The sequence below is a fragment of the Mastomys coucha genome, unplaced genomic scaffold, assembly GCF_008632895.1.
Source record: "Mastomys coucha isolate ucsf_1 unplaced genomic scaffold, UCSF_Mcou_1 pScaffold23, whole genome shotgun sequence".
NCBI lineage: Eukaryota > Metazoa > Chordata > Mammalia > Rodentia > Muridae > Mastomys > Mastomys coucha.
Genome location: NW_022196906.1, coordinates 14,458,685 through 14,485,999, shown reverse-complemented (window position 1 = coordinate 14,485,999; position 27,315 = coordinate 14,458,685). Strand labels below are relative to the sequence as shown.

General features: G+C 41.9%; 1 protein-coding gene across 5 annotated transcripts; it reads left to right on the top strand.

Moving 5' to 3' along the window:
* Positions 1-305: 305 nt before the first annotated feature.
* Positions 306-27,251, top strand: LOC116072908 (zinc finger protein 345-like). Of its 5 annotated transcripts, none has more exons than XM_031344488.1 (7): positions 306-576; positions 19,386-19,571; positions 20,832-20,920; positions 21,733-21,859; positions 23,190-23,270; positions 24,099-24,181; positions 24,611-27,251. In XM_031344488.1, exons 2-7 carry the CDS (start codon positions 19,547-19,549, stop codon positions 26,468-26,470), a joined length of 2,265 nt encoding a protein of 754 aa, XP_031200348.1. In that variant the 5' UTR covers positions 306-576; positions 19,386-19,546; the 3' UTR covers positions 26,471-27,251. The 5 variants fall into 5 exon arrangements, with proteins under 5 accessions (XP_031200348.1, XP_031200349.1, XP_031200350.1 ...); XM_031344489.1 differs by lacking the exon at positions 306-576 and adding an exon at positions 3,882-3,928; XM_031344490.1 differs by lacking the exon at positions 306-576 and adding an exon at positions 5,472-5,509.
* Positions 27,252-27,315: the final 64 nt, after the last annotated feature.

The window sequence follows — 27,315 nt, the reverse complement described above, 5'->3', positions numbered from 1 at the left end:
GCCAGTCTCGGATAAGGAAACTGTAATTGCCCTGCCCGAAGCGGCGTAAACTCAGGGTAAACTGTAGCGCCCCAAGCCGGGGGAACACTTAAGTAGAAGAAAACAGAAGCGACATCAGCCGCCCTCCGCGGTCTCTTACGCTTCAGCTCTGGGTTGTGCAGTTCTTTTTCCATCTCCGTGGTCGTCTACCTGTAAGAGACGCTGGTGATAATAACTAAATTCTTTCCCTGGCCGTCTTCCAAACGGCCGGAGCAGGAGTCGGAACCGGTCTGGCAACCCCAAGGCGGAAGCGGAAGTGCTGTCGGCGGTGTTACCTTCCGACAATTCCGGCTCGGGCTGTGGGGTGTGGAGTTCCGTTGCTCCCCAGAGGCGGTGCGGGCCGGGGAATTGGGAGAGGCGGGGTCGGCCCGTGGGCGGCTGCGGCCCCTCGGCGGCTGCGGCCCCTCGGCGGCGGCTGCCTTTCGGGGGCTGTGCGAGCGGGCGCCACCGAATCCCCTGCTGCGCGGTTGGTTCTCAGTCTTTGTTTTCAGGAATCGGCGCTTCTCAGTCTTTGTTTTCAGGAATCGGCGCGTTCAGGTGAGTGCGAGGTGAAAGCTGTTGTGAGGGCTTTGCCACCTTGTATTTACAGACGTATGTGTCATCAGAAATGCGACATCCTCTTCGCACGTCTTTTATTTGTTTCCAACACTTAGTTACATTTGGGTAGAAAGCCATCTTTTTAGGTGTGTATGTAGAAGCGTGTGTACTGGAAAAAAAACCAAACAAACCCCCAAACCCTCAAACCTGTGTTCACTCATTGTAGCTGAACTTCTTAGGTCCTGCCCACTGGGATTTAGAAGGAGGGCCTGTAGGAAGAATGGGTGGAGACTATTGAAATATTTGGGTTGATTTATTTCTGCAGAAAAATGTTTGGGTGAGTTGTATTGATGGGGGAAAAAAAAAAAAAAAAAAAAGCTCTGACCTTAAAGGAAATAAAAGTTGATCCTGAACCAAATAATGACAATGACCAGAGAATATGTGTTTCCCCAAATAACATGTTCCATTGTGGAAGTGGTTACATGATTAGACAAGTTATCCCAATCATTCTGTCCTTTTATGATAGACATAGCTACCTGTGGCTATTTAAAGCCAGTTGGAATCTGGATAATCTTTCTGTTCCTTCCATTTTCCTTCTTTCTCCTCTGTTCTCTTTCTCCCATCTCTAAAAATCTCTGCCCCCTTCCTTTTCCACTGCCCAACCCAATCACAGGCTTCTTGTTGTATTAATATTTAAATTAATTTGGGGGAAAATTCTGCTACATCTGGCTATTATAAATATGGTTGTTAGGAACATAGTGGAGAATGATGTTGGAGCATCTTCTGGGTATATGCCTAGGAGTGGTATAGCTGGGTCCTGAGGTAGTACTGTGTCCAATTTTCTGAGGATCCACCAGACTGATAGTAAAGTTTCTTTTATGAATGAGAATTCCCTTGCACTTAGGACATAGATGTTCGGAATTGAGAGTTCATCTTGGTAGATTTTACCTTTGATGAATATGAAGTATCCTTCCTTATCTTTTTCGATAACTTTTGGTTGAAAGTTGATTTTATTCGATATTAGAATGGCTACTCTGGCTTGTTTCCTGGGACCATTTGCTTGGAGAATTGTTTTCTAGCCTTTTACTTTGAGGTGGTGTCTGTCTTTGTCACTGAGGTGTGTTTCCTGTAGGCAGCAAAATGCTGGGTCCTGTTTATGTATCCGGTCTGTTAGTCTATGTCTTTTTATTGGGGAATTGAGTCCATTGATGTTATGAGATATTAAGGAAAAGTGTTGGTTCCTGTTATTTTTGTTGTTAGAGGTGGAATTATGTTTGTGTGGCCTTTTTTTTTTTTTTTTAGGTTTGTTGAAAGAAGATTACTTTCTTGCTTTTTCTGGAGTGTAGTTTCCCTCTATCTGCAGTGCTGTCTCCCTTTGTGATTTCTTTATTGTTTCTATTTCCATTTTTAGATCCTGGAAGGTTTTGTTTAGTTCCTTCACCTGTTTGGTTGTGTTTTCCTGTAATTCTTTAAGGGATTTTTGTGTTTCCTCTTGAAGGGTGTACTGACTGGTTTTGTGTGTCAACTTGACACAGGCTGGAGTTATCACAGAGAAGAGAGTTTCAGTTGGGGAAGTGCCTCCATGAGATCCAGCTGTGGGGCATTTTCTCAATTAGTGATCAAGGGGGTAGGACCCCTTGTGGGTGGTGCCATCCCTGGGCTGGAAGTCTTGAGTTCTGTAAGAGAGCAGGCTGAGCAAACCAGGGGAAGCAAGCCAGCAAGGAACATCTCTCTCCATGGCCTCTGCATCAGCTCCTGCTTCCTGACCTGCTTGAGTTCCAGTCCTGACTTCCTCTGGTGATCAACAGCCTTGTGGAAATAAGCTGAATAAACCCTTTCCTCCCCAACTTGCTTTCATGGTCATGATGTTTGTGCAGGAATAGAAACCCTGACTAAGACAAAGGGCTTCTAGTTGTTAAGCTGTGTTCTCCTGTATTTCTTTAAGGGAGTTATTTATGTCCTTCTTAAAGTCCCCTATTATCATGAGATGTGACTTTAAATCAGAGTCTTGCTTTTCAAGTGTGTTGGAGGTATCTAGGACTTCTGTGGTTGGAGAACTGGGTTCTGATGATGCTAAGTAGCCTTGGTTTCTGTTGCTTATGTTCTTGCCCTTGCTTCTTTCCATCTGGTTATCTCTGGTGTTAGCTCGTCTTGCTGTCTCTGACTGTGGCTTGTCCCCCCTGTAAACCTGTGTGTCAGCACTCATGGGAGACCAGTTCTCTCCAGGAGGAATTTGGGTATGGAGAGCTGTGGCACAGGGTCAGCTCCAAGCACAGATGGAAGCAGAAACTACTTTTATGTAAGAACAGAAAGGTGCCAGACTACCAAAGTTGACATAATTTCTTACAAAGTTTTAAAGTTTATGCAAGTAAAGCAGCTAGTTTTCTCTAATATATCTCTAGGCATTGTCATCTCCAATCTTTCAAGTAGCCAGGAGAATGAAGTACTAGCTTTTTATATGCTTATATTATATATCATCTTTTAATTCTCTAATCATATACAAACCTTTCTCCTATAAAATAAAGCCGTGTATCATTTGCTTGTTTTTTATAGATTTCTTCTTCCCCTGCCCATGCTCCTCTTTAGAGTCCTTTAGCTCTCTACCCTTGATGTCCTCAGTCCATTCTGACTAATGAGTGCAGCTGTCATTGGGCCGAGGGTACACATGTCTCCTCATGATTCCAGTTTTGACCAAATCTTGTAATAAGCAATTTCTACAAAGGACCATGTAGACTTTTATGGCCTCTGTGGTTATATTGTCTACATCCTTTCCCCTGGCCCTAAAGACCAAGTGGAAGGTCCATTCCTCATCCCCCACAACCTCATGACCACCTCCATTCCTCATTCCCGAGAACCTCATTTCTGCTTAGCCTGCTCAAGGCTGGGGGAAGGGCACAATTATCTATATTCAAAAGGCCTTTAAATCTCTGAAAAACAAACACAGTGATTAGAGGGGGGGAGGGATTAGAGCAAGCAGAAAGCAAAGAAGACTCAGATAAGAGTGTGGAGCAAAGCTTAGGGATAAGAGATTTTTGAGAGCGGAGAGTTTAGAGAGAAAATTTTGGGATTATTTGTTCATGCAGTGGCAGAAGTTGTTAAAATCTGCAAGCATTGGAAATTGTGTACCATTTTGTGGCCATCGAGCTGTACTGAGACTATGTCATTTGCAATAAGACAACTAGGTTTAATGGAATCTGAGTCTTGTGGGGTATTCAACAGAGAAGATTGCTTGGACATGGGTTTAAGCCATTAGAAAGTCTTTATTAGCTCACCAGTGACTTCACTGAGTGATGTGTTAGAATAGTGGCTCGCGTCTGGACACAGCACACACTAGGCCCACACAGTTCCACGTGTAAGAGGTTTTATTGGGAGAGAGAGACAGGGTGGTGGTGGAAAGAGAAGGGAGAGAGAGAGAGAGAGAGAGAGAGAGAGAGAGAGAGAGAGAGAGAGAGAGAGAGAGAAAGGATGGCGGTGGAAAGAGAAGAGGGGGAGATAAAGAGGGAGGGGGTGTTCCCAATATATATATGGGTGGTAACGTGGTGGTCACAGGTAAAGGTAGGAGGTCAGCCCAATGGATTTGGGGAATATGGTAGCTGTTGCCTTGGCAACAGGTCTGTGAGGCCCGCCTATGTGACATCATGGTTTCAGAGGCCTGATGCCAACATACCTCCCTTCTTGTTATTATAAAGAGAAGGAAAGAAAAAGGGAGGGGGAAGCTGATGGTGAAAAGGGAACAAGGGTGTCGTGTCTCTTAAGCTACTTCCTGCTGTCTAGGGGTGTCGTCAGTGGGGGGGTAGCTGGCTTTCACCATTGGGATCTACTTGGTAAACATTCATATCAGGTTCCTCTGTAGACAGTGGCTCTTCCGTAGGCAGCGCCTGGTAATCCTGTAGCAGGAGCTGATTAATAGTTTGGTTAGAAATTTTTTTGTATTTGTCATTGAAGAAACATAGAAGCAAGATTAATGAGTCAGGGAGCAAATAATAACACTGGGACGATGACTAGGGGAGGCGTTACAAAAGGGAGTATCTACTTCCATACAGAATTTTTGAAAATCCCAGAACTGGAGATCTCACAGTCCCTGAAATTTTTTATGTCTGGCTGTAGCTCCTGGATTTTATTTCTTACTATCCCAGATTGGTTGACATAGAGACAGCATTCTTCTTGGAGGAACAGGCAAAGACCACCTTCTTTAGCTGTCAGGACATATAGCCTCCATTGGTTCTCAAGTACCACAACTGCCAAAGAATTGATATGTTTTTGGATAGTAACACAGTTTTAGACATTTCTTGAAGATCGCTTTTAAACTGGGAAGTGAATGTATTATATTGGGTCATGGAAGTCGTTATCCCTGCAACTCCAGTACCAACACGTATGCCTATTCTCATGGTGACCAAGAGTGGCACAACTTGGACTGCCCTCTTATGTTGAGCAACTATCATACCTACAACTGGGATTGGCAGGGGCTCGTTTCCCTGGATTACTCCCAGTTCAGGGAAAAGGAGTACCAGTGTGCAAACTCCTGTCCAGCCAGTGGGTAGGCAATGATATGCCCTAGGGCCACAAAGAATTGACATGTTTTGGACTGCAGGGCATTGTGGCAGAGATGATATATCAAGGGTTATGGTTCTATTGTAGTCTTGGGAGCTCAGCATTCCTACTGAACGAGTCCTGGAGGCCTTAAAACAGTTTGCCACGCCAAAGAGAGGGACAGGGGTAAGGTATGGAGTCATGGCAACATTGGAGTCAGGGCAGCTAACAAAGGGTAAGTGGTAAGGTTACTTGGCAGTATCACCAGAGATGCTATAAATGACAATTGTGAGTTAGTTCCAGGGGGTACACATAACCATCAATCTTTAAAGCATCCAGGTCTGGTGACATTAAGGAGTTGGTATGCCGAAGTCAAGGTCTGAAGCAAAAGGCGAAATGACAAGTTAGTGCCATTTATGAGGGGTGATGTCAAAGAGGTCAGGACTTTGGAGGGGAGTCTGATTATCTCCCCTACTTTTCTGATATCTAGGAGTTGGGCAATTGAGACATATTTTCTCTGGATATAGATGGTACTTCCTGGGGCCCCGGGCTGATTTTTATGGTAGATCTTACCAACAACTCCTATTTCCCACCTGGAATCCCATGGGTCTTGTATGTAGAAAAAGAGTGTCTTGCAGTGTTGATAGAACAAATGATTGGTCCGTGATCCTAGCATATGTATCTGACAAGACTAATATGGGCAGCCCCCATATTTGTCTGGCCATTTTCTACAATAATCTTTTGTCTGGTCAAAGAGAAAGCAAGTATAGAGATCACAATATTTAGATGGGATAACAGATACAGGGATGGTAGCAATTTGGATCCGTCCCTGGCATCTGACTATGGAGCAGTTTCCTGACAATATTTGGAAAGACTCTTTGTTATCTGTAGGGGTTTCTTGAACCTTGAATCTTCAGATGTAAGGGCTACCCTGGATAGAAATGAACATCAGGGGGAGGATGAGAAACCCATGTCTAATCCAGTGAGGTCGAGCTTGACTGCCCGAGTAGAGTCTCATTTTCTGGGATTGGGGACAAGGTGGATGGCCTTGATGTCCTCTGGAGCTTAACAGAGCATGGTCCTGTTAGGGTCGATGATATGAAGAAGAGTCATTTGTAGGTGGAGGAATGAAAGGTTTGAGGTGAGACAGATGAACCCAATGAGAGAGTTCCTCGGGTTTAGCAGCTGTAGGGCTCATGAGAATTACCTGAAAAGGGCCCTGCCATTTAAGGGAGAGTGGTGAGGGCCGATGACCTGGAGGGGATAGAAGGACTTGGTCTCCAGTGTTGACAGGCAGTGGACAGGAGACAGTGTGTGGCTGAGGTAGATGGTGGTCAGCAAAGTTCCATAGGAGAGAACTGAGGTGGCAAAGTAATGGGATGAGTAGATGGTCTGGGAGGGGAGAGCATTTAGGTGAAAGACCAGGAGTTAGGACTGGACGTCCATACATGAGTTCAAAGGGAGAAATGAGGAGAGGTCGCTTTGGGAGAGCTTGTAACCTGAAAAGAGCCAGAGGTAGGAGTTTTACCAAATCAAGGTTAAGTTCCTGTTATAGCTTAACAAGAGTGGTTTTTAAAGAGCAGTTAGTTTTTTCTACCTTACCTGAGGATTGAGGGTGGTAAGGAATGTGAAAATGCCAGGGGATGTCTAGGTCCCTAGATAGGATTTGAGAAACTTGGGAAATAAATTTGGGACCATTGTTTGATTGGAGAGAGGCTGGGACACCAAACTGGGGGATGATCTCTTGGAGGAGGAGATCAGAGACTGTCTGAGACCTTTTGTTAGTTATGGGAAATGCCTCTACCCATCGAGAAGGTGTCTACCAAGACCAGGAGGTACTTGGCATGTCTGACAGTAGGCATGTGGGTAAAGTCAAGTTGCCATTCAGTTTTAGGAAGGGAACCCTCTAGCCTGATGGGTAGGAAAAGTGGTGCTATGATACCTTGAGTTGGAGTCAGACTTCTGACAGATTTTGCAAGAAGCAGTGATAGATTTTAAGAAGCTTAAGTCCTCAGGAGTAGGTTTTAGGTGGGTCTTGACAAAAGAAGACAATGCTTGGCTGTTAGGATGAAAGAGTTGGTAAAGATAGGACAGAGTTTGGCGGGGTGTCAGGGGGTGAAGAAGGTGGAGATGTAGGTTGCAGTGTAAGAATGTCCTGGGGAAGATGAGACAAGTCTAGGCTTCTAAGGGCTGCAGCTCTAGCTGCCTCATCAGCTGGGTTGTTTCCCTTGGAGATAATACAGTCATCTGTCTGGTGGGATCTACAGTGGTCAATCCCAGTGGCTGTGGGAAGATGGGGGGGGGGCTTCAGCATAGCCATAATTTGGTTTGCGTTAGTTACTGATTCTCTTTTTGTGGTAAGTAACTGGTGCTCCTTCCAGATAGCAGCATGGAACAAGAGGATATGAAAAGCATATTTGGAATCTGTGTAGACGTTGAGGGATTTTCCCTGTGCCAGTTGAAAGGCAGTGGTAAAGGCTATTAGTTCAGCCTGTTGATTAGTGGTGTGAGTAGGAAGGGCCTGGGCCTTCACTACCTTGGTGTCTGACACTATGGCATAACCAGCTTTTCTAGCCCTTTCATGTAAAAATGAGCTGCCATCTGTATACCAGGTATAGATGGCCTGAGGCAATGTGCCCTCCTGTATGTGTGAAGGATGAGGTAATAGTTCCTTGAAAGTTTCAGTGTAGGAGTGAGATAGGGAGTGGCCAGTATTAGGTAGAGAAAGAAGATTGGAAATATTAAGAGGCAGGCATGATTGGAAGGTGAGTGTGAAATCTTTTATTAGAGCTACCTGAAGAGAAAGAACCCTGAAGGGAGGTAGAGTCTGTAAGCCTTTATAAGTTAGGGGCTGTGACAAGTTATGAGAAGAGAAGACAGTTATAGGTGACCCAAAAGTTAGTTTTTTTGACTCTCAAATAAGGAGTTCAGCGGCTGCTAAGGTACGGATACAAGGGGCCCATCGTTGGATGGTTAGATCTAGTTTTTTTGATAAGTATGCTACAGGTACAAAAGAGGATCCCAGTTGATGACCTAAGACTCCAAGGGCAAATCCATCTTATTCAGTTACATAGAGGGAAAAAGGACGAGTCAGGTCAGAGAGATGTAAAGCTGGGGCCTTAAGGAGAGCCTGTTGGAGTCTTTGAAAGGGCTTGGTAATAGGTTTGAGAAGAGGTTTGTGGGTGAGGCCTAACACTGCTTTATTTAGGGGACGAGAAAGGAGGGAAAAGGAAGGGACCCACGAATGTAAAAAGCTAGCTATTCCTAAGAATGATAAAATCTCTTCCTTTGTAGAAGGAACAGTTAGAGACTGAATCAGATTCTATCTGTAGCCTCGACTGGAGAGGAAATTTATAGAAGAGCAGAGGTGTCAGCTTGACTAATTTCTAGAGAGGGGCTACAGAGAAGGACATCGTCTATGTAAAGTATAACCTTAGATTTAGGGAGAGACAGGAATAGTAAGTCAGAAGCCAGGGCCTGACCAAATAGGCGTGGGCTGACCTGGAATCCTTGAGGTAGAACAGTCCAGGTAAGTTGGGTAGAAAAGTGGGTATCAGGATCTGTCCAGATAAAGGCAAATATGTTTTGTGACTGGACATCTAGAGCGATAGAGAAAAATGTATCCTTGAGATCTAGGACTGAGAAATGGGAAGTCCCTGAAGGGATAGTGGAAAGAAGTGTGTAAGGGTTAGCCACAACAGGATGGAGGGGAACCACTGCAGAATTAATACACATGAGGTCTTGAACCAGGCGATAGTTACCGTTAGGCTTCTTAACTGCTTGTATAAGGGTGTTAAAGAGGGAAGAAGTGGGGCAAAGGAGTTTCTTCCTCAAGAGGTCAGAAATAATAGGCTTAAGTCCCCTGAGGCTCTGGAGAGAGAGTGAGGGTATTGAGCTTGGGTTATGTACCTGGTATAGTCTAGTAATTGGATGACAACAGGAGAATGGTGTTTAGCAACAGAAAGGTTCTGGATGCCCCAGACTTGGGGATCTACCTGAGAAGCTGGTAAAGGAAATAACATGGTAGCGTTAGTAGGTTGGCTGGCTAGATGAAGGAGCAGAGGAACTGCTGGTGAGCTTGGGTTTAGGCGAATAGGGGGAACAAAGGAAATAGAGGCTCCCAGCCTAGCTAGAAGACAGGACATGTAGGCACTGCCAAAAAGGAATGGGTGAGAGGTACACCTCTAAAAATGCAACTAAGTGGTGGGGTCTGGTGAGGGAGGTAAGGTTGTCCTCCTACCCCAACAATAGGAAAATGAGGAGAAGTGGGTTCCCAAAACTCCATCAGGCCTGAGTAAGTGGATCCAGTGTTCAAGAAGAAAGAGATGGGCCACCCAATACCATGATGTCTCCCTGGGGGTCCTGTTGGACTGTGAAAAGCAGTCTGTGTTCTTGGTTGAGTGAGGCTTAGTTCCGGAGAACCAGTAGAAGATTCTACAAGGGACAGAATAGTAAACCACGCCCCTAGACATAGATGCTGACACCACTAGCCCTCACTCCATTATCCTGTGGCTAGACAATGCCCCAGCTCCCAGCATCCTGGCTGGATTCTACCCCCACAGTCACCTGACCACAGCCAGGTATGCCTCACCCTTGGAAAACAGAAAGATAGTCTAGCCTACCATATAAGGGGCTGTTTGCCCTCACCCCCCACCTCTTAACTTCTTGTCTTTACTCTCACCTCTTGTTCCCTCTCAACATGTGGCCATGGCCAGCCTCTACTTTTCAATCTTCTTTCTTTCTCCTTTCTAAAATAAACACCTTAAGACCATGGATTGCCTCCTTTCATCTAGACTTGTAGTGTTGGCCCAGTGTTCTAAGCCATGAGACTGGACCAAGGATTCTCACCCCACACCTGCTCATGCCTGAACCACTGGGTGGCTGCTTCTCCTGCCCACTCCCTTTCTCCCTTCAGCCCTGGGGCAGACTGAGCTGCTCCAGGGCCCCCAATTTGTTCTCAGCTCTTCCTCAGTGTCCAGTGATTTCCTGAGGTACCCAGGGAACCTGTTGTCCTTGGCCTCTGTGAGGCACAGGGACCAGCGGGGTTCTCCCCTTTCCACTACCCCTGCGGACTGGGATATGGCACACTCACCCAGGTGGTGTGGAGAGTGCGGGCAGCCTCCTGTGTCCGCCTGCCCAGAGTACGAGAGCTCTGGCAGGACATTGGGTTACCCCCTACACCTTTATTTTCCTGCAACCTGGTGGAGGCGCCAGACAGGATCCCTGCTAGTGATGGCAGTGGTTGGGTCAGGGGAGCTTGGGCCTCCTCAGTCGGCCATAGCCAAGCCTAGGAGATCAGCTGAAGGGTTATCTGGGAGTGATGTCCCCCTGTTTTGGGTAACATGAGGGCATTCAACAGCCCAATGTCCCTCTTGATGACATCTAGGGCATGGCCCCCTTGGCTTGTGGAAGTTAGGGCAGGCTTTTGCCCAGTGACCTTTTTGATCACATTTGTACCAGGTACCTGGTGATCTCTGAGTCTTAGAAGACCATGAGTCTGGGGTAGTGGCTGGGGCTGGTTGGACAGCCTTATCCAGCATATAGTATTTTTGTTTGCGGACTTTATCATTTCTCCCATGGTACACTTTGAAAGCCAGCGCTAAGACTTCTTCCTGTGGGGTTAGGGGTGTCCTCTCTAGTTTTTTAAGTTTAGCTCTTATGTCAGGGTAGCTCTGGGAAAAGAAGAAGGCCATCAGAAATTGCTTACCTTCTGGGTTTTCAGGGTCCAGATTGGTATGCTGTAATAAAAGCCTTTGTAAAGTGTTCTAAAAATTGAGATGGATTTTTCTGCTTGTCCTGGACAACCTCTTGGAGTTTTTCAAAATTTACTGGCTTTAAGGCCACTTTTCTAAGACTGACCAGAAGGCATGTAATAAACCTGTCTCTGGCTAAAATACCACCTACGGAATTGTGATTCCACCAGGGATTCTGGTCTGGCACTGTCTCATAGCTAATTGGGTATGGTATCGTCTGTTTGGTGAATTCTGTCTGCATGCACTTTTGCCTCTTCCCAAACTCGTCTGCATTCATCAGGAAGTAAATTATTAGTAAGAAGCATGTGAACATCATGGAAAGTCAGGCTATAAGATTGAGTGATATACTGGAATTCTTTAATAAACTTGGAAGAGTTAGAAGTATAGGAACCCAGTCTGCTTTCTGTTTGAGGAAGTTCACTAAGCGAGAAAGGTACATGCACTCTTACAAGGCCATCTACCCCAGCAACTTCTCTTAGAAAAGGACTGATGCTGGGTCAGGTGTCTCTGGGGAGGAAGGACTTGAGGGTTTGGCCGTGGCCTTAGAGCAGGTGACAGGAGTGAAGGTAGCTACCAGTATGGGGCATTTGGAGTTACCCACAGCTGGCACAGAAGAAGGGGAGGGGTCTGGAGAGGTAGAGCTAGCAGGCTCTGGAGTATCCTGGTGAGAAGGAGAAACTGAGGCAGCAGTTTGGGTTTTTGGCAGCGTGGAAACAGGTCTGTTGTGGAAAGGTGGTAGTTCATTAGCAGGATCTAGTGTTGTAGTGTCATCTGGTGGATGTTGTGTAGATTTCATGCCTAAGAGAAGTTGGGTTGGGGAACAAGGAGAGCACATGGAGGACTTGGAGTGAAGATAGATGAATGCTTGGACATAGGAGATCTCTTTCCATTTACCAGTTCACTGGTAGTGTATATTAGGATCCCTTAAAATAGTTGGATCTAGGGTGCTATTAGGTAGTCATTTTGAACTCCCATCTAGTTGGTACTGAATTCAGACCTTATTGCAGAGATATATTAATTTTGATGCCTTCAAGTCAGGCATTAGCTTCAAAGATTTGAGATTTTCCAGGAGACATCCCAGTGGGGTGCTTGGAGGTACATTCAAAGACATGGCAGTACCCATTGGGGGGGTTATTACCGGCATCCCAAGAGCAGTCCAAAATCCAAAAAGAAATCAGCCAGGCTAGTGGCCCAAGTTGTCATGAGGGCCCCCTAGAGGCTACCCAGTAAGCCCCAGGCTTACTGTGAAAGAGCCCTACCCTGGTATACACTCATATGTCAGCTGGGAGGCGTGGCTGTAAAATGCCAACCCCTTAGTCCCCAGAAAAAAGCTGGCCAGGCCCTATCTGGGAAACTAGAGGCCCTTCCATTGACCAATCCTACCAATTAATATGCCAGTGTCTGTGTGAGAATTATCGTGAACTGTTAAATAGGAATGTGAAAATGAATGGGTAGGTATGGGTCTTGGCAGAAGGTAGCCCCACAAGATAGGCCAGGGTGGCACAGCTCAGGTGGTAGGAGTTCATACGTCCCGCTGTACATGGTGGCTCGGCTGTGATGGCAGCTCAGCTGTGTAGCAACCAGCTGAGGGGGCCAAGAACTCGCACACTCAAGGCAGCCGCATAGCTGGTTGCAGCCAGTGGTGCAGCTGGTCGTGGCTGTGATCTCTTTGCCTCCGCTGGACACCCACCCCCCAGAGCTCCACCAGTGGCTGTTGATGGAACCACCAAGTTCCTGGGTTTCAGCACCAAATGATGGATTAGAATAATGGCTCGTGTTTGGACACAGCATACACTAGGCCCACACAGTTCCACATGTAAGAGGTTTTTTTGGGAGAGAGAAAGAGACGGAGTGGCAGTGTATATGTATACATACACACACACACACACACACACACACACACACACACACACACATATATATACATACATGTATATATATGTACACACGCACACACACACATATATATATACATACATACATGTATATATATGTACACACGCACACACACATACACACACACGGGTGGTGATGTGGTGGTCACAGGTAAAGGTGGGAGGTGAGCCCAATGAATTCTGGGAATATGGCGGCTGTTGCTTTGGCAACAGGTCTGTGAGGCCTGCCTATGTGACTTCACGGGTTTCAGAGGCCCTGTTGCTAACACTGGGATCTCAGTGTAGCACTGAGCCTTATTTAGGGTGAGGTTCTAAGCTAAAAAACCATATCCTGGGTTGACATACTTCAGTTAACAAGAGCAGTTATGTAGAAACAGAGCTACAGAAGCCAAAAAATGCAAGGCTAGTACATTTAGAGACTTTCCCAAAACTATGAACTTTGAAGTTTAGGCTTTTGTTTTATTTTTGGCAAGTGGTGCTGTCTGCATTCTGAGTGTTACAGCCTGAATGGTACTTCCATCGTAGAGTCAGTTGTGCTAAGGTCTCAGGGCCTACTATTGTCTGGGGACCTGTTATATGAGTCCAAGGAGGAAAAGAGGTTAGAAGGTAGGTGAGGAATATACAGGTAGTAGATTACATTTACTGATTATGTATACTGAACTATCCCTTCATCTCTGGGGTTAAGTTTACCTGATCATGATGGATGATCTTTTTGACGTGTTCCTGGATCTGATCTATAAGTATCTTACTGAGATTTTTTTTTTGTATCTATGTTTAAAAGGGAAATTGGTGTTTAATTTTCTTTCTTAGGACTTTGGGTGTTTCAGGTTTCAGGGTAGTTGAGGCCTCGGAAAAATAATTAGACAGTGTTCCTTTAGTTTGCATTTTGTAGGATAATTTGAGGATTGTTGGTGTTAATTCTTCTTTATAGGTCTGGTAGAATTCTGTGCTGAATCCATCTGGTCCTGGGCTTGTTTTGGTTGGGAGACTTTGAATTACTGCTTCTATTTCACTAGGGGTTTTGGGTGTGTTTAAATTGTTTATTTGTTTTTGATTTAGCTTTTGTAGGTTGTATGTATCAGGAAATCCCATTTCTTTTAGGTTTTTTAGTTTGGTAGAGAGAGAGGATTTTTAAAATATGTTCTTATGATTTCTTCAGTATCTGTTGTGATGTTCCCCTTTCATCACTAGTTTTATTAATTTGGATCTTCTCTCTATGTCTTTTAGTTACTTAGGCTAAGGGTCTTAATGATTTTTCTCAAAGAACCACCTATTTATTTCATTGATTCTTTGTTTTGTTTGTTTCTATTTTATTTATTTCAGCCCTGAGTTGGGTTACTTCTTACCATCTACTCCTTTTAGATGTTGTTATTCTAAAACCTTCAGGTGCGGTGTTAAGGTAACTAATATGAGATATCACCAATTTTTTTTTTAAAAAATGTAAGTACTTAATGCTGTGAACTTGCCTTTTAGATCTACTCTCATGTGTCCCATAAGCTTTGGTATGGTGTGTTTTCATTTTTATTCAATTCTTTTTTATTTATTTACTTTACATCCTGATCAATGTTCCCCATTTTACTGTCCCCCCAAAGTCTTCCCCAAATCCCTCCTTCCCTTCTCCTCTGAGAGAGTGGAGGTCCCCTTTGGGTATTCCCCTACCCTAGCACAGCAAGTCTCTGCAGGGCTAGGAGCTTTCTCTACCACTGAGACAAAACAGCTGAGTTAAGGGAATGGATTCCACAGAGAGGCAACAGCCATAGGGATTAGTTCTCACTCTAGTTGTTTGGGATGTTTATGAAGACCTAGCTGCACATTGGCTACATATGTGTGGGCTTTTTTTTTGGGGGAGAGGGAGGGCTAGGTCCAGCCCATGTATACTTTTTGGTTGGTGGTTCAGTCTCTGAGAGCCCCTAAAGGTCCAGGTTAGTTGACTCTGTTAGTCTTTCTGTGGAGTTCCTATTCCCTTGGGGGCCCTCAACCTTTCCTATTCTTCCACAAGAGTCCCCAAGGTCCATCTAATGTTTGGCTGTGAGTCTGCATCTGTCTGTGTCAGCTGCTGTGTGGAGCCTCTCAGAGGACAGCCATGCTAGGCTCCTGTCTGCAAGCACAATAGAGTATCATTAATAATGCCAGGGATTAGTGTTTGCCTAATGTCTGGGTCTCTAGTTGGGCAACTTATTGGTTGAACATTCCCTCAGTTTCTGCTCCCTTTCTCACCCCTGCATTTCTTGTAGGCAGTATAAATTTTGGGTTGAAAGTTTTGTTGGTGTCCCTATTGCTCCACTGGGGTTCCTGCCTGGCTACAGGATTGGACGTCTTCAGGTTCCATATCCCCACTGCTGTGAGTCTCAGCTCCCCTATTTCAGATCTTGGCAAGTCCTCAAGATGTGAGCCATCTCCAGTTCCCACCAGCTGCAGTTTTCTATTCATTCTCATGGCCCTCTGGCCATCTCCCCTGTCTCTCTCCACACTTGATCCTGAAAATCCCTCCATTCCCCTCCTCATCTCGTCTCCCTTCTAGTTGCCTCCCACCATCTGCTCCCTACAATTGTTTTTTTTTTGAGTTTCTTAACATTCTAAAACAGTTGACTGTCTTTTTTTAAACTTTTATTGCATTATGATAAGAAAAGTTACATGATTTCAATTTGTCTGAATTTGTTAACATTTAAAAACATATTTTAAGTAAATAGAATTAAATCACATTCTTGTTTCCCTTTTGTACCCCAACTCCTCCCAGAGACCCCCCTCTTCAATATCTACAATATCTTTTTTTTGGTCATATTCCTTAAAATTTATAAAATATTATAACAATAAAAATGAGTATTATAAAAGTTGTTTGATATAAAACAACAATTAATTTAACAGTGTTACCCCTATATCTGTTTTATTCCCCTTTGTAAGTGAGATTCAAGCATCCTTGCTTGGGCCTTCTTTCTTGTTTAGCTTCTTTGGATCTGTTGAGTGTAGCATGGGTATCCTGCCCTTTTGTCCATGGGTAGCATGTCCTTTTGGGACTGGGTTACCTCACTCAGCATGCTATTCTCAAGATTGATGAATTTGCCTGCAAAGTCATAATGCCTTTATTTTATTTATTTATTTATTTATTTATTTGAGACATGGTTTCTCTGTATAGCCCTGGCTGTCCTGGAACTCACTCTGTAGACCAGGCTGGCCTCAAACTCAGAAATCCACCTGCCTCTGCCTCCTAGGTACTGGGATTAAAAGTGTGCACCACCACTGCCCGGTGATGCCTATATTTTTAATAGCTGAATAGTATTCAGTTGTGTAGATGTACCACTTTTTCTTTATCCTTTTTTCAGTTGAGGGACATCTAGGTTGTTTCCAGTTTCTGGATACTATGGCTAAAGCTGCTATGAACATAGTTTAGCAAGTATTCCTGTAGTATATTGGGTACATTTGGGTACATGCCCAGGAGTGGTATATCTGGGTCTTAAGGTAGAATGGTTCCCAGTTTTATGGGATACTGCTAAATTGATTTCTAAAATAGTTGTACAAGTTTATACTCCCACCACATCTTCTCTAGCATGTGTTATCAACTATGAATATTTGAATTTTTGATTTTAGCCATTCTGAGGAGTATAAGATATCCATTCTCAGGGTCATTATGATGTGCGTTTCCCTGTTGACTAAGGACTTTGAACATTTCTTTAGGTGTTTTTCAACTATTTGAGATTTCTCTGTTGAGAATTATCTGTTTAATTCTGTACCCCATTTTAAAATTGGGTTATTTTGTTTGTTGGAGTCTAATTTCTTGAGTTCTTTATAAATTTTGGATATTATATCTTTCTTGGGTGTAGAAGATCCTTTCTCAGTAGTAGGCTATGGTTTTGACCCACTGACAGTGTCCTTTGCCTTACAGCAGCTTTTTATTTTCATGAGGTCCCATTTATCAACTGTTGATCTTACAGCCTGAACCCTTGGTATTCTGTTCAGTAAGTTGTCTCCTGTACCAATAAGTTCAAGGTTATTACCTGCTTTCTGTTCTATTAGATTTAATGTCTCTGGTTTTACATTGAGGTCTTTGACCTACTTGGTTTTGTGTTTTGTGCAGGGTAATAAATGTGGATCTATTTGCATTCTTCTACACGCAGATATCCAATTAGACCAGTGCCATTTATTGAAGATGCTTTCCCTTTTCCAATGTATGTTTGCCTTCTTTATCAAAAATCAAGTGTCCATAGGTATGTGAGTCTTCCATTATATAGGTATCCAGGTCTTTCATTCCATTCTATTGATCATCCTGTCTGTTCTTATACCAATACCATGACGTTTTTATTACTATTGCTCTATAGTACAGCTTGAGGAAAGGGATGGTGATACTGCCAGAAGTTTGGAGGCAATTTCTTTTTCTTTTCTTTCCTTTCCTTTTTTTTTTCTTAAAAAAAAAAAAAAACAACAAAACTTACAAATATGCTATGTATTAAAACAAACCAGAATAGAAATTTTGAGAAATCTTGCTAGTAAACTTTCATATAGGAAACATAAGAAACAATATAAAAAAATGGATCCTGTCTTACATACTTTACTATTCACTGCTATGGGTGTATTTTTAGTTTGTTTAGTAGCTAGTTGTTTTTTAGCCTTCAATGCTTAATATTCCCTATTTTATTTCGGTATGACAAATAATAGGTTTTTAAAAATCACAGTATATGTTGTTCTTTCACAAAGTTAGATATAATAACCTCAATGAGAAAAAAACAGTCATTGATCTCAAAGCAATAATTGATAGTAAGCTTAACATATAATAATATTTTAACATTATTTGTATTAATAGATTTATATTAATTTCTCTAATTAAAAACATAAAGCAATCAGAAATTTCAGTTTTATTTTTAATTGCTTTAGTTATTTTTCAATGTAATTAGACATTTATTTCCTTGGAGATTAGGATTTATAATATGAAAATACTTATTTAAATTTCACATGCTAAACCTAAGTAAATAGTATTATGCATTAAATTATATTGTTAATATAGGGCCTATATATAACATATATGCATATATGTATAATGTGTGTGTGTGTCTGTGCATGTTTAAGAAATGAGAAATGATAACACATACATGAAAGGACCAGTGTAAAAAATCTTGATTTTAATGGCCAGGTTTTTTTTCATTTCATTCTTTAATTTAAAAAGATATTACAAACAATCAGAGGAGCTATTATTAAACCAAATAAAAAGTTAAATGTTGAAGGATATATTAATTTTATGTAAATGAATATAACATGAAATTATATATGACCTGTATATATTTATATATATTTGCATATATATATTTTAACATATAGTACATAGGTTATTTTTGAGTCATTTTGTCTATGATGATTAGCTGTAGATCTTGAAACTAGATCCTTATAGGTTTACTTTTGGCACTTGAAATATTTATCACAATGGGATATAAATTTTTTTTAAGTTTTATTTATTATTATATATGAGTACACTGTAGCTGACTTTAGATGTACCAGAAGAGGGCATCAGATCTCATTACAGATGGTTGTGAGCCACCATGTAGTTGTGGTATTTGAACTCAGGACCTTTGGAAGAGCAGTCAGTGCTTTTATCTGCTGAGCCATCTCGCCAGCCCTGGGAGATATATATTTTTTTAAATTTCATTTTATCTTTTACTTATTCACTTTACTGCCCCCATTCTGGTCACTCCCTCTCACAATCCTTCCTTCCTTCCCCCTCCCCTTCTTCCCTGGGTATCCTCCCCATCCTGGTATTTCAAGGCTAGGAGCTTCATTTCCCATTGAGGCCAGACAAGGCAGCCCAGCTAGAACATATCCCATGTACAGGCTACAGCTTTTGGACTAGCCCCTGCTCCAATTGTTCAAGATGTACATGAAGGTCAAGCTGCACATCTGCTACATATGAGCGGGGAGGCCTAGGTTCAGCCCCTGAATATTCTTTAGTTGCTGGTTCAGACTCTGAGAGCCCCAAGGGTTCAGGTTAGTTGACTCTGTTGGTCTTCTGTGGATTTCCTTTTCCCTTCGGGGCCTTCAACCCTTCCTCCTATTCTTCCATAAGAATCTTCAAGCTTCATCCACTGTTTGGCTCTGGGTGTATCTGTCTGTGTCAGCTGCTGTGTGGAGCCTCTCAGAGGACAGTCATGCTAGGTTCCTGTCTGCAAACATAATAGAGTATCATTAATAGTGTTAGGGACTGGCGCTTACCTATGGGGTGGGTCTCAGGTCCTCTGTAAGATCAGTAAGCACTCTAACCACTGAACCATCTCCCCAGCTCCCCTGAATATAGGCTTTTAAGCATAAATGTTGCTAATGATAGGGGCCTTTGAAGCCTTAGAATAATTAACTTTTAAGTTTATTTTTATTTTTATTAATGTCTATGATTGTGTGTGTCTGTGTGAATGTATTCCATGTGTTTAAAAAATACCACAGAGGCAGAAGAGGGTGTCTGATTTCCGGGAGCTGGAGTTCCAGGAGGTGGAGTTTCAGTCCAGCATGGGTGCTGAAAACTTAACCCAAATCTTCTGGAAGAACAGCAAGTGCTCTTAACTAGTCAGGCATTTCTACAGCTCAGGTGTTATCATTTTTAGTGGCTTTCACCTATCAGAAAGAGAAAGAACTAATTATGATGCTTGTTGATTAATAGATAATATTTGATGATGAATGATCCATGTCTTCAAGAATGCAAGTAAAACTATAGAGCGAGGAAAGATCACCAGGAGCCACTAATGTGTATAAACTGCCCAGATGTGTCCTTCAAATTCCGGAAGGGAGTGATCCAGTGTATTTCATCATCATCTTTACAGGATGGAAGCCATCAGTTTGTCCTATGGTAAGTCTTGCTCATGCATTGTGTATTCCTTGGAAAGACAGAATAAGTGTACTCTTGGTACTCTTGGCTTGAATAGTCATGCTTCCAGTTCAGAAGTGCTTCTGTCATTTGAGTATGAAATTACCCCAGTGACTTACTAGAACCCTTGGTTCCCAGCCTGTTGTGATGTTTGGAAAGAGTGTAGAACTTTCAGGAGGTAGAGCTTTGCTGGAGGAAGTGGCTCAATGTTAGGTGGACCTTGAGATTTTATAGGCTAGTCCTACTTCCTGGTTCATTCTCTGTTTCCTGACTGCTGATGCAATGCAGTCAGCCAGCCTCCTCACTACTGCTGCCATGCCTTCCCCTATAGAGAGAATTGAAGATCGCCACTGGCCATTTAGGTGTGAAACTGCCTAGACGTGTCCTCAAGTTCTGGAAGAGAGTATTCCAGTACATTTTAAGGATTATATCCCCTTGAACTATAAGCTGTAATAGGCTCTCTATTAAGTTGTTTCTTTTTTATCTTTTAAAAGATTTATTTATTTTATTTTCTATATGTGTTTTGCCTGTATGTATGCCTATGGACTACATGTATGCTTGGTGCCTGTGGAGATCATAAAAAGGCATTAGATCAGGAACTCAAGCTCCAGATGGTTGTAAACTACTGTGTAGGTGCTAGGAACCAAACACAGGTCCTCTACAAGAGCAACAAGTGCTCTTAACAACTGAGCCACCTCTCCAGCTCCCAAAGTTACTCCTTGTTGAGTATTTTTTATCATAGCAATGAGAAAAATAACTAATACAGATGCTGAAGTTGGCAAGAGTTGCTGAACTTGTCTATTTTATAAGCCAGCTTGCTGGTATGTGTACTTTGGTCATGGGTACCACTTGATTTCATTCATGAGTTATTCCACCATGGGCAGGTTATAGGCCATGTTTCTAGGCTTACTGTTCTTTACCTGTAAATGAGACTGATATTCTTGTTCTCATGGGCAGTGTGGTAGTTCTGTATACATGTAAAATGAGGGAGAGGGGAGGGAAAGGGAAAGAAGGAAGGAGGGAGAAAGGGAGAGAAACAGAGAGAGAGAGAGAGAGAGAGAGAGAGAGAGAGAGAGAGAGAGAGAGAGAGAGAGAGAGAGAGAGAGAGAGAGAGAGAGAGAAAGAGAGAGCTAGCTTGATTTCCTGTGCTGGACTATATGTGAATTTTGACCTAGGATATAATGACATTCATGTATGTAAATTTGACAGTTAAGGATAACTCCAGTTTCTTTTTCCTATTAGGTTTATTTTCTAGGAACCCAAGCTACTTTCATAATGAAAAGACAGAGATGGAAAAGAGGGTGTCTGACTGCTGGACAAGTAGTTACCAGGTGTGACTAAAGTACATCCTGCCACTACACCCATAAGGCTGACACAGTTCCATATAGGCAGACTTTTTTCTCTAGAGCTTCTAGAAGGAAATAAACCCTCATTCAAGGACTGAGTGATTAGTTGTATTTCTTCGTGACTATCTGTAAGCCAGAATTAAATCCTTTCTCCCTGAAGTTGCTCCTTGTCATATATTTTATTGTATCAATGAGAAAGTTAAAGTTTTATATTGGCTTACAATTATTGTGAACATCATTTCAGCATTTCAGTAATTTGTAATAGATCTTCATCCTCAGGACATTCATTGTATAGTTCTGATTTTTCTGTGCTCTGACAGTTGATAAAGGGGATGAATGCTCTCCCTTCTGAAAGACTTTCTCCACCTTTCACCATTTATCAAGTGTGTGCAGAGTGTTTAGTATATTTAAATAGAAGGAAATAAATGAGAAAGCGGTCAAATAAATGTGGTCAGGTTGTGGGTGAAATAGTGAGATGTGTCAAGAAAGACATGGATGAAGTCCAGGCATGATAGTGCATGCCTTTAATCTCAGCACTGAGTAGGAAAAGGTGGGAGGAGGATAGAGACTTTAGTGTCAGCCAACCTGGCCAACCCTGTCTTAAAAAATAAGATATGAAAGTGAAAATTAATACTAGTGAGATAGATATAAAGAGTACCTACGGCTATTCACTGAACTCTGCTATAGGCTGCTATAGAACTCCCAACTCTGTGTAGGCATTAAGCTCCTATCCTCTGTCTCCTGCGACCTTGGAGAAAGATGTTAGTTGGCTCAAATCCAAGTGTGTGTGATTGTAGGAGTCAGTGACCTTTGAGGATGTGGCTGTAGACTTCACCCAGGAGGAATGGATTTTATTGGACACAAAACAAAGGAACCTTTACAGAGAGGTGATGCTGGAGAACTACCAGAACCTGGCCACATTAGGTGAGGGTCCCCTGATCCCCTGTAGTCTCTTATAAAACCCAAAAATATGTATATTTTTCTAATTACATTTCATTATTTTATGCTGTGTGTGTGTGAGTGTTTCTGTGTATTATAGTTCACAAATGGAGTTCAGGGGACAACATTTGGGAGTCGTCTCTCATTCTACCTTGTGAGTTCTAGGGATGAAACTTAGGTCACCAGGCTTGGCAGCAAGCACCTTTACCTGCTGAGCCATTGCACCTATGAATTTTCTGTGTTTTAGTATTGGTGATGGCAGCTCTAAGGACAGTTGAAAATAATAGAGGTCTGGGTGTGGTGGTGGATGCCTTTAATCCCAGTACTAGGCAGAAGGATCTCTGTGCATTTGAATACATAGATACTCTCTCAAAAAAACAAAACAAGCAAAAAACAGGAGAGGAGAGGAGAGTAGGGGAGGGGAAGGAAGGGGACAGAGAGAAAGAGAAAGAGAAAGAAAGAGAGAGAGAGAGAGAGAGAGAGAGAGAGAGAGAGAGAGAGAGAGAGAGAGAGAGAGGCCCCGTACTCTGTCTTATGTTTTCATCTACCCCGTTGTGTCTTAAGACACAGCCCTAAAGTCCCTAGTATTGCTATTGTGCTCCATTAACAGGAAATTATCAGACTATCTTTGACGAACTGAATCAGAAATACTATTTGGTGTCCTGACCATCTCTGTTTTAATGGTGCTTCCATAGGATTTGGGTGCACTGCATTATTTAACTACTAGTATATATTTTTTCTCATGATAACAAAGGTCTTGTGGATGTGGTGGCACATGCCTTTTATCTTAGTATTCCAGGAAGTACAGACAGGCATATCTGAGTTCAAGGCCAGGCTAGAACTCTACAGAGTTTTAGGCCAACCAAGGCCATACAGTAGAAATCTGCCTCACTTTTACTTTCTTTTGTATTTGATTATGTTTGAGTAGTCCTTAAAAGTATTTTGTTTACATTTAGTTTTTGTTTGTCATAGTGTATATCTAAAAGTCAGTAGACAATTTGTGGGAGTCAGTTTGTTCCTTCCACCATGTCCCAGGCTTAGTAAACAGGTAGTCAGGCTTAGTGGCAAGCATTTTACTTGGTGAGCCATCCAACTGGCCCAATATTAGTGTTTTGTCTTGTCTTTGTAACTATCACTTTAGGCTTTAAAGGTATGAAGTCAGTACCTACCAACACATAAAAAGAGCTGTTTACATATTGGGGTCTTTAGCAGTATTCCATTTTATTGTCATTAGAACCAAAGTTTCTAAGTCATGGAAAGGTATATCCTTTCTTGCTTGATCTGCTTTCACTAATGCGTCTTTCCTTATGTGTAGGATGTCAGCTCATCAAATCTAGATCCAGCTGTTGTTTGGAGGCTGAAGAGTTGAGAGTAGTCAAGAGAAGAGTTCACCAAGGTAAATGCTTAGGAGTTCTATTTGGAATACAATAGGACCCCCTCCCCACTTCTGTGGCTGGCACAAAGGCAAGATAAGCAAGTGCTCTACCACTAACTTATATTACCAAGAAGAGAAAACTTGAGTCAGAAGTCTGAGACCATAGGACATGAATGTTTATGAGATCTTCATATCTCTAAACTAATACTTTCCATCTACTTAGACATTTTTTACAATTTCAATTGTCCAAATCTTTCTTTTTCTCCCTAGTAATACTGTCTCTGTTTACCAGGGTACTTAAATTTGAGAGTAAATTATTGCTAAATTTTGGCTGCCTATTCTCTTTATAATTTTATGTTTATGTTATTATTATTATTGACTGCTAGATCCAAGGCCTCTTTTAAAAATATTTATTATTGTTTTAATTTTTATGTGTATGTGTGTAAGCTTGTGTGACTCCATGTATGCCATGTGTATGCAGGTGCCTGTGGTGGCCAGAAGATGAACTGGAGTCACAAGTGGTTGTGAGTGGTCTGATGTGTGTGGTGGGGATGGAATCTGGGTGATTTATTTATTTATTTATTTATTTATTTATTTATTTATTTATTTATAAGACCAGTAAGTGTTCTTAACCTCTGAGCCATCTCTCCAACCCTCAGGGACTCTTTTATTCTGACATGGATCTGTATCCTCTGTCTGTAAAATCTTAGACATAGCCAAGTTGCTAACATTTAACAGCTTTATTTTTAACTTGTTTTATATGAAAACAAATTAAAATGAGATATATTATTAATATTTCTATTTCAATGTGGAAGTACTTACATGTTTTTTGTTGTTATTTAACTTCAGAATGGGCTATGCAGCTTAACAACAGAGGGACAATGTTTCAGCAGGATATTTTTCAGTTAAAAATGACAAATGAGATACAACTGGTAAGAGTCGCAAGAGACATTTCATATTTTTCATTGAAGAAGGCTGGGTATTTCACATACATTTCATCAAAATGCTTACAGATAAAGAAGTATTAGAGAGAAATAGCCTGCACCCACAGGAGTAGTGTCTACAAAGATGTCTTAATCATAGTTTGAAACTTGAATTCCCATTAGCACATATTCCTACCTGTGGCTATAGACACTGGGCTTTTAAAACAATTTCATGGAAGCACAGGAAACCTTTCAGAATTAGAACAGATGGCATAAGATACTTACAATAGGATTTTTTTCATTCACAGTGAGTGAAATGCATGTAATTAAAAAGGGAAAAAACATCATCCTCATCACGTTCTTGTCTTTAGATAAGTGAAGTATATTAATACATTTGAAAAAATTTTAATCTCTTCATCTTATTTTTTTAATCAACAGCCAAATAGCCACAATGGAAAGGAGCTCTGTGACTTGAAGCCACCTGGAGAAATTGTCAAAAAACCTTCATGTAGTTTGACATACATAGGTATTGAAAACACAGGGAACATTTATGATTGTGTTCAGTATGGACAACTCTTTCCTGTTCAGCCTAAGGAGACCTCCTCTGCCGACAACGGTCCTCAATTATGCCAATATGGAAAAGACTTCAGTATGATTGCAAGTACAGCTTACCAGACAACATGTGCACAAAACAAATTCATTGAATCCAGTGAATTTCAGCAAGTCTTTGATAGTCAGTCATCCCTTCAGAGGCCTGGGAGAAGTCACAGTGAAGACAAACTCTTTGAATGGGTACAGTGTGGTGATACTTGTAGCCCAGCCATGAGTCATGCTGAGAGTACTCATACATACACTGGGAAAAAATCCTATGAGTGTAAGGAATGTGGGAAAAGTTTTAAATATTCTGCCAACCTTAATATTCATATGCGTACTCACACTGGGGAGAAACCTTATCAATGTAAGGAATGTGGGAAAGCCTTTTCTAGGTGTTATCCACTAACTCAGCACTTAAAAACTCACACTGAAGAGAAGCCCTTTGAATGCAAGGTTTGTGGAAAATGCTTCAGAAATTCCTCATGTCTTAATGATCACTTTCGGGTTCACACTGGAATAAAACCCTATAAATGTAAGGACTGTGGCAAAGCCTTCACAGGGCGTTCTGGCCTTAGTAAACATTTACCAACACATACTGGAGAGAAGCCTTATGAATGTAAGGAGTGTGGGAAAGCCTTCACTTCAACCTCAGGCCTTATTAAACATATGAAAAGTCACATGGGAGAGAGACCCTTTGAATGTGATCACTGTGGGAAAGCTTTTGCTTCTTCCTCAACCCTTATTACACATTTGAGAACACATACTGGAGAGAAGCCCTTCGAGTGTAAAGTATGTGGGAAGGCATTCACATGTTCTTCTTATCTTCGCATTCACATGCGAACTCACACTGGAGAGAAGCCCTATGTATGTAAGGAGTGTGGCAGAGCCTTCACTGAGCGCACAAGCCTTACTAAACATTTACGAACACACACTGGAGAAAATCCCTTTGAGTGCAATGTGTGTGGAAAAGCATTTGCATGTTCTTCCTACCTTCATAATCACATACGAACCCACACTGGAGAGAAACCTTATGTATGTAAGGAATGTGGAAAAGCCTTCACTGTTTCTTCACATCTAAGTAAACATGTAAGAATTCACACAGGAGAGAAACCCCATAAGTGTGAGGAGTGTGGGAAAGCATTTACTGTGCGCTCTGGCCTTACAAAACATATACGAACTCACACTGGGGAGAAGCCCTACAATTGTAAAGAATGTGGGAAAGCGTTCACTACATCCTCAGGTCTCCTTGAACACATAAGAAGTCACACAGGAGAGAAGCCATATGAATGTGACCAGTGTGGAAAGGCCTTTGCTTCTTCCTCCTATCTTATTGCACATTTGAGAATTCACACTGGAGAGAAGCCCTTTGAGTGTAACGAGTGTGGGAAAGCATTTATGTGTTCCTCCTACCTTCATATTCACATGCGAACTCACACTGGAGAGAAGCCCTATGACTGTAAGGAGTGTGGGAAAGCATTTTCTGTTTACTCTCATCTGAGTAAGCATGTAAGAATTCACAGTGGAGAGAGAGCCTACACTTGTAAAAGTGATGGAACAGCCTTCCGTCGTCCTCATCATACAGAACACATCAAAAATCTTGAGATAAATTCTTTTGTTGGAGGGAATGAAGAGACTGCTTTAGGAAGTTCTGTTGCTTTAGCAGTGCGTCCAAATTTACAGTGGCAAGAAAGCTTATCAGTGTAAGCCATTTGTAAAGTGATTATTTATTATCCTAGTTGAGTTCAAAGACATAAAAGAAATCATGTTGTGCCGGGCGGTGGTGGCGCATGCCTTTAATCCCAGCACTTGGGAGGCAGAGGCAGGTGGATTTCTGAGTTCGAGGCCAGCCTGGTCTTACAGAGTGAGTTCCAGGACAGCCAGGGCTACACAGAAAAACCCTGTCTTGAAAAACAAAACAAAACAAAACAAAACAAAAAAAGATCGTGTTGCAAAGATGCCTCATGAACTTAAAGAATAGGGGAAGTGATCAGAATGCTCAAAACCCAGCTCACACAAACTCACTTTGAAGCTTCACAAAGTCAGAAACATGGAAAGCCTTCACTGTTTCTATGGCTTTTTAGAAGTATGTGATAGAAACTCTGTTGACATACAATGTGGAAAATTGTATTTCTGCTCAGTTCTTTGATGATTACCTACAGTACAACAGTGGAGGACTTTGTGAAAGTAAGAAATGTTGGAAAATAATTATTTACATTAGTCATCAACATTCAATAAAGTGATTCACATTTGGGAAACTTCGTGTATAGAATATAGGGATTGTTTGTATGTCTTAAGATTTTGTATACTAGCAGAAACAGCTTTCTTGGTGGTTTTATACGCTTATTTTGGCCATTTTTTGTATTTTCAATATTCAAGATATTTTTAATATTTGTACATAATGAAGTTCCAGTTTTAAGATGTACAAGCTTCTATGGAATATACCATGAAACAATTATTAGGCTAATTAAAATGTGATACAGTAATTTGGTTTTGGCATTATGAAGCAGTTTTTACTGTCTCAGAAATTTTTTTTTTCTTTTTTTTTTTTT

Excerpts from the sequence above, each read along its gene's own strand:
- LOC116072908 (XM_031344488.1), top strand. The coding sequence starts at position 19,547 with ATGGAAGCCATCAGTTTGTCCTATG. Across the intron at positions 20,921-21,732 it reads GCTGGACAAGTAGTTACCAG|GAGTCAGTGACCTTTGAGGA; the intron begins GTGTGACTAAAG and ends GTGTGATTGTAG. Across the intron at positions 24,182-24,610 it reads TGACAAATGAGATACAACTG|CCAAATAGCCACAATGGAAA; the intron begins GTAAGAGTCGCA and ends TTTAATCAACAG.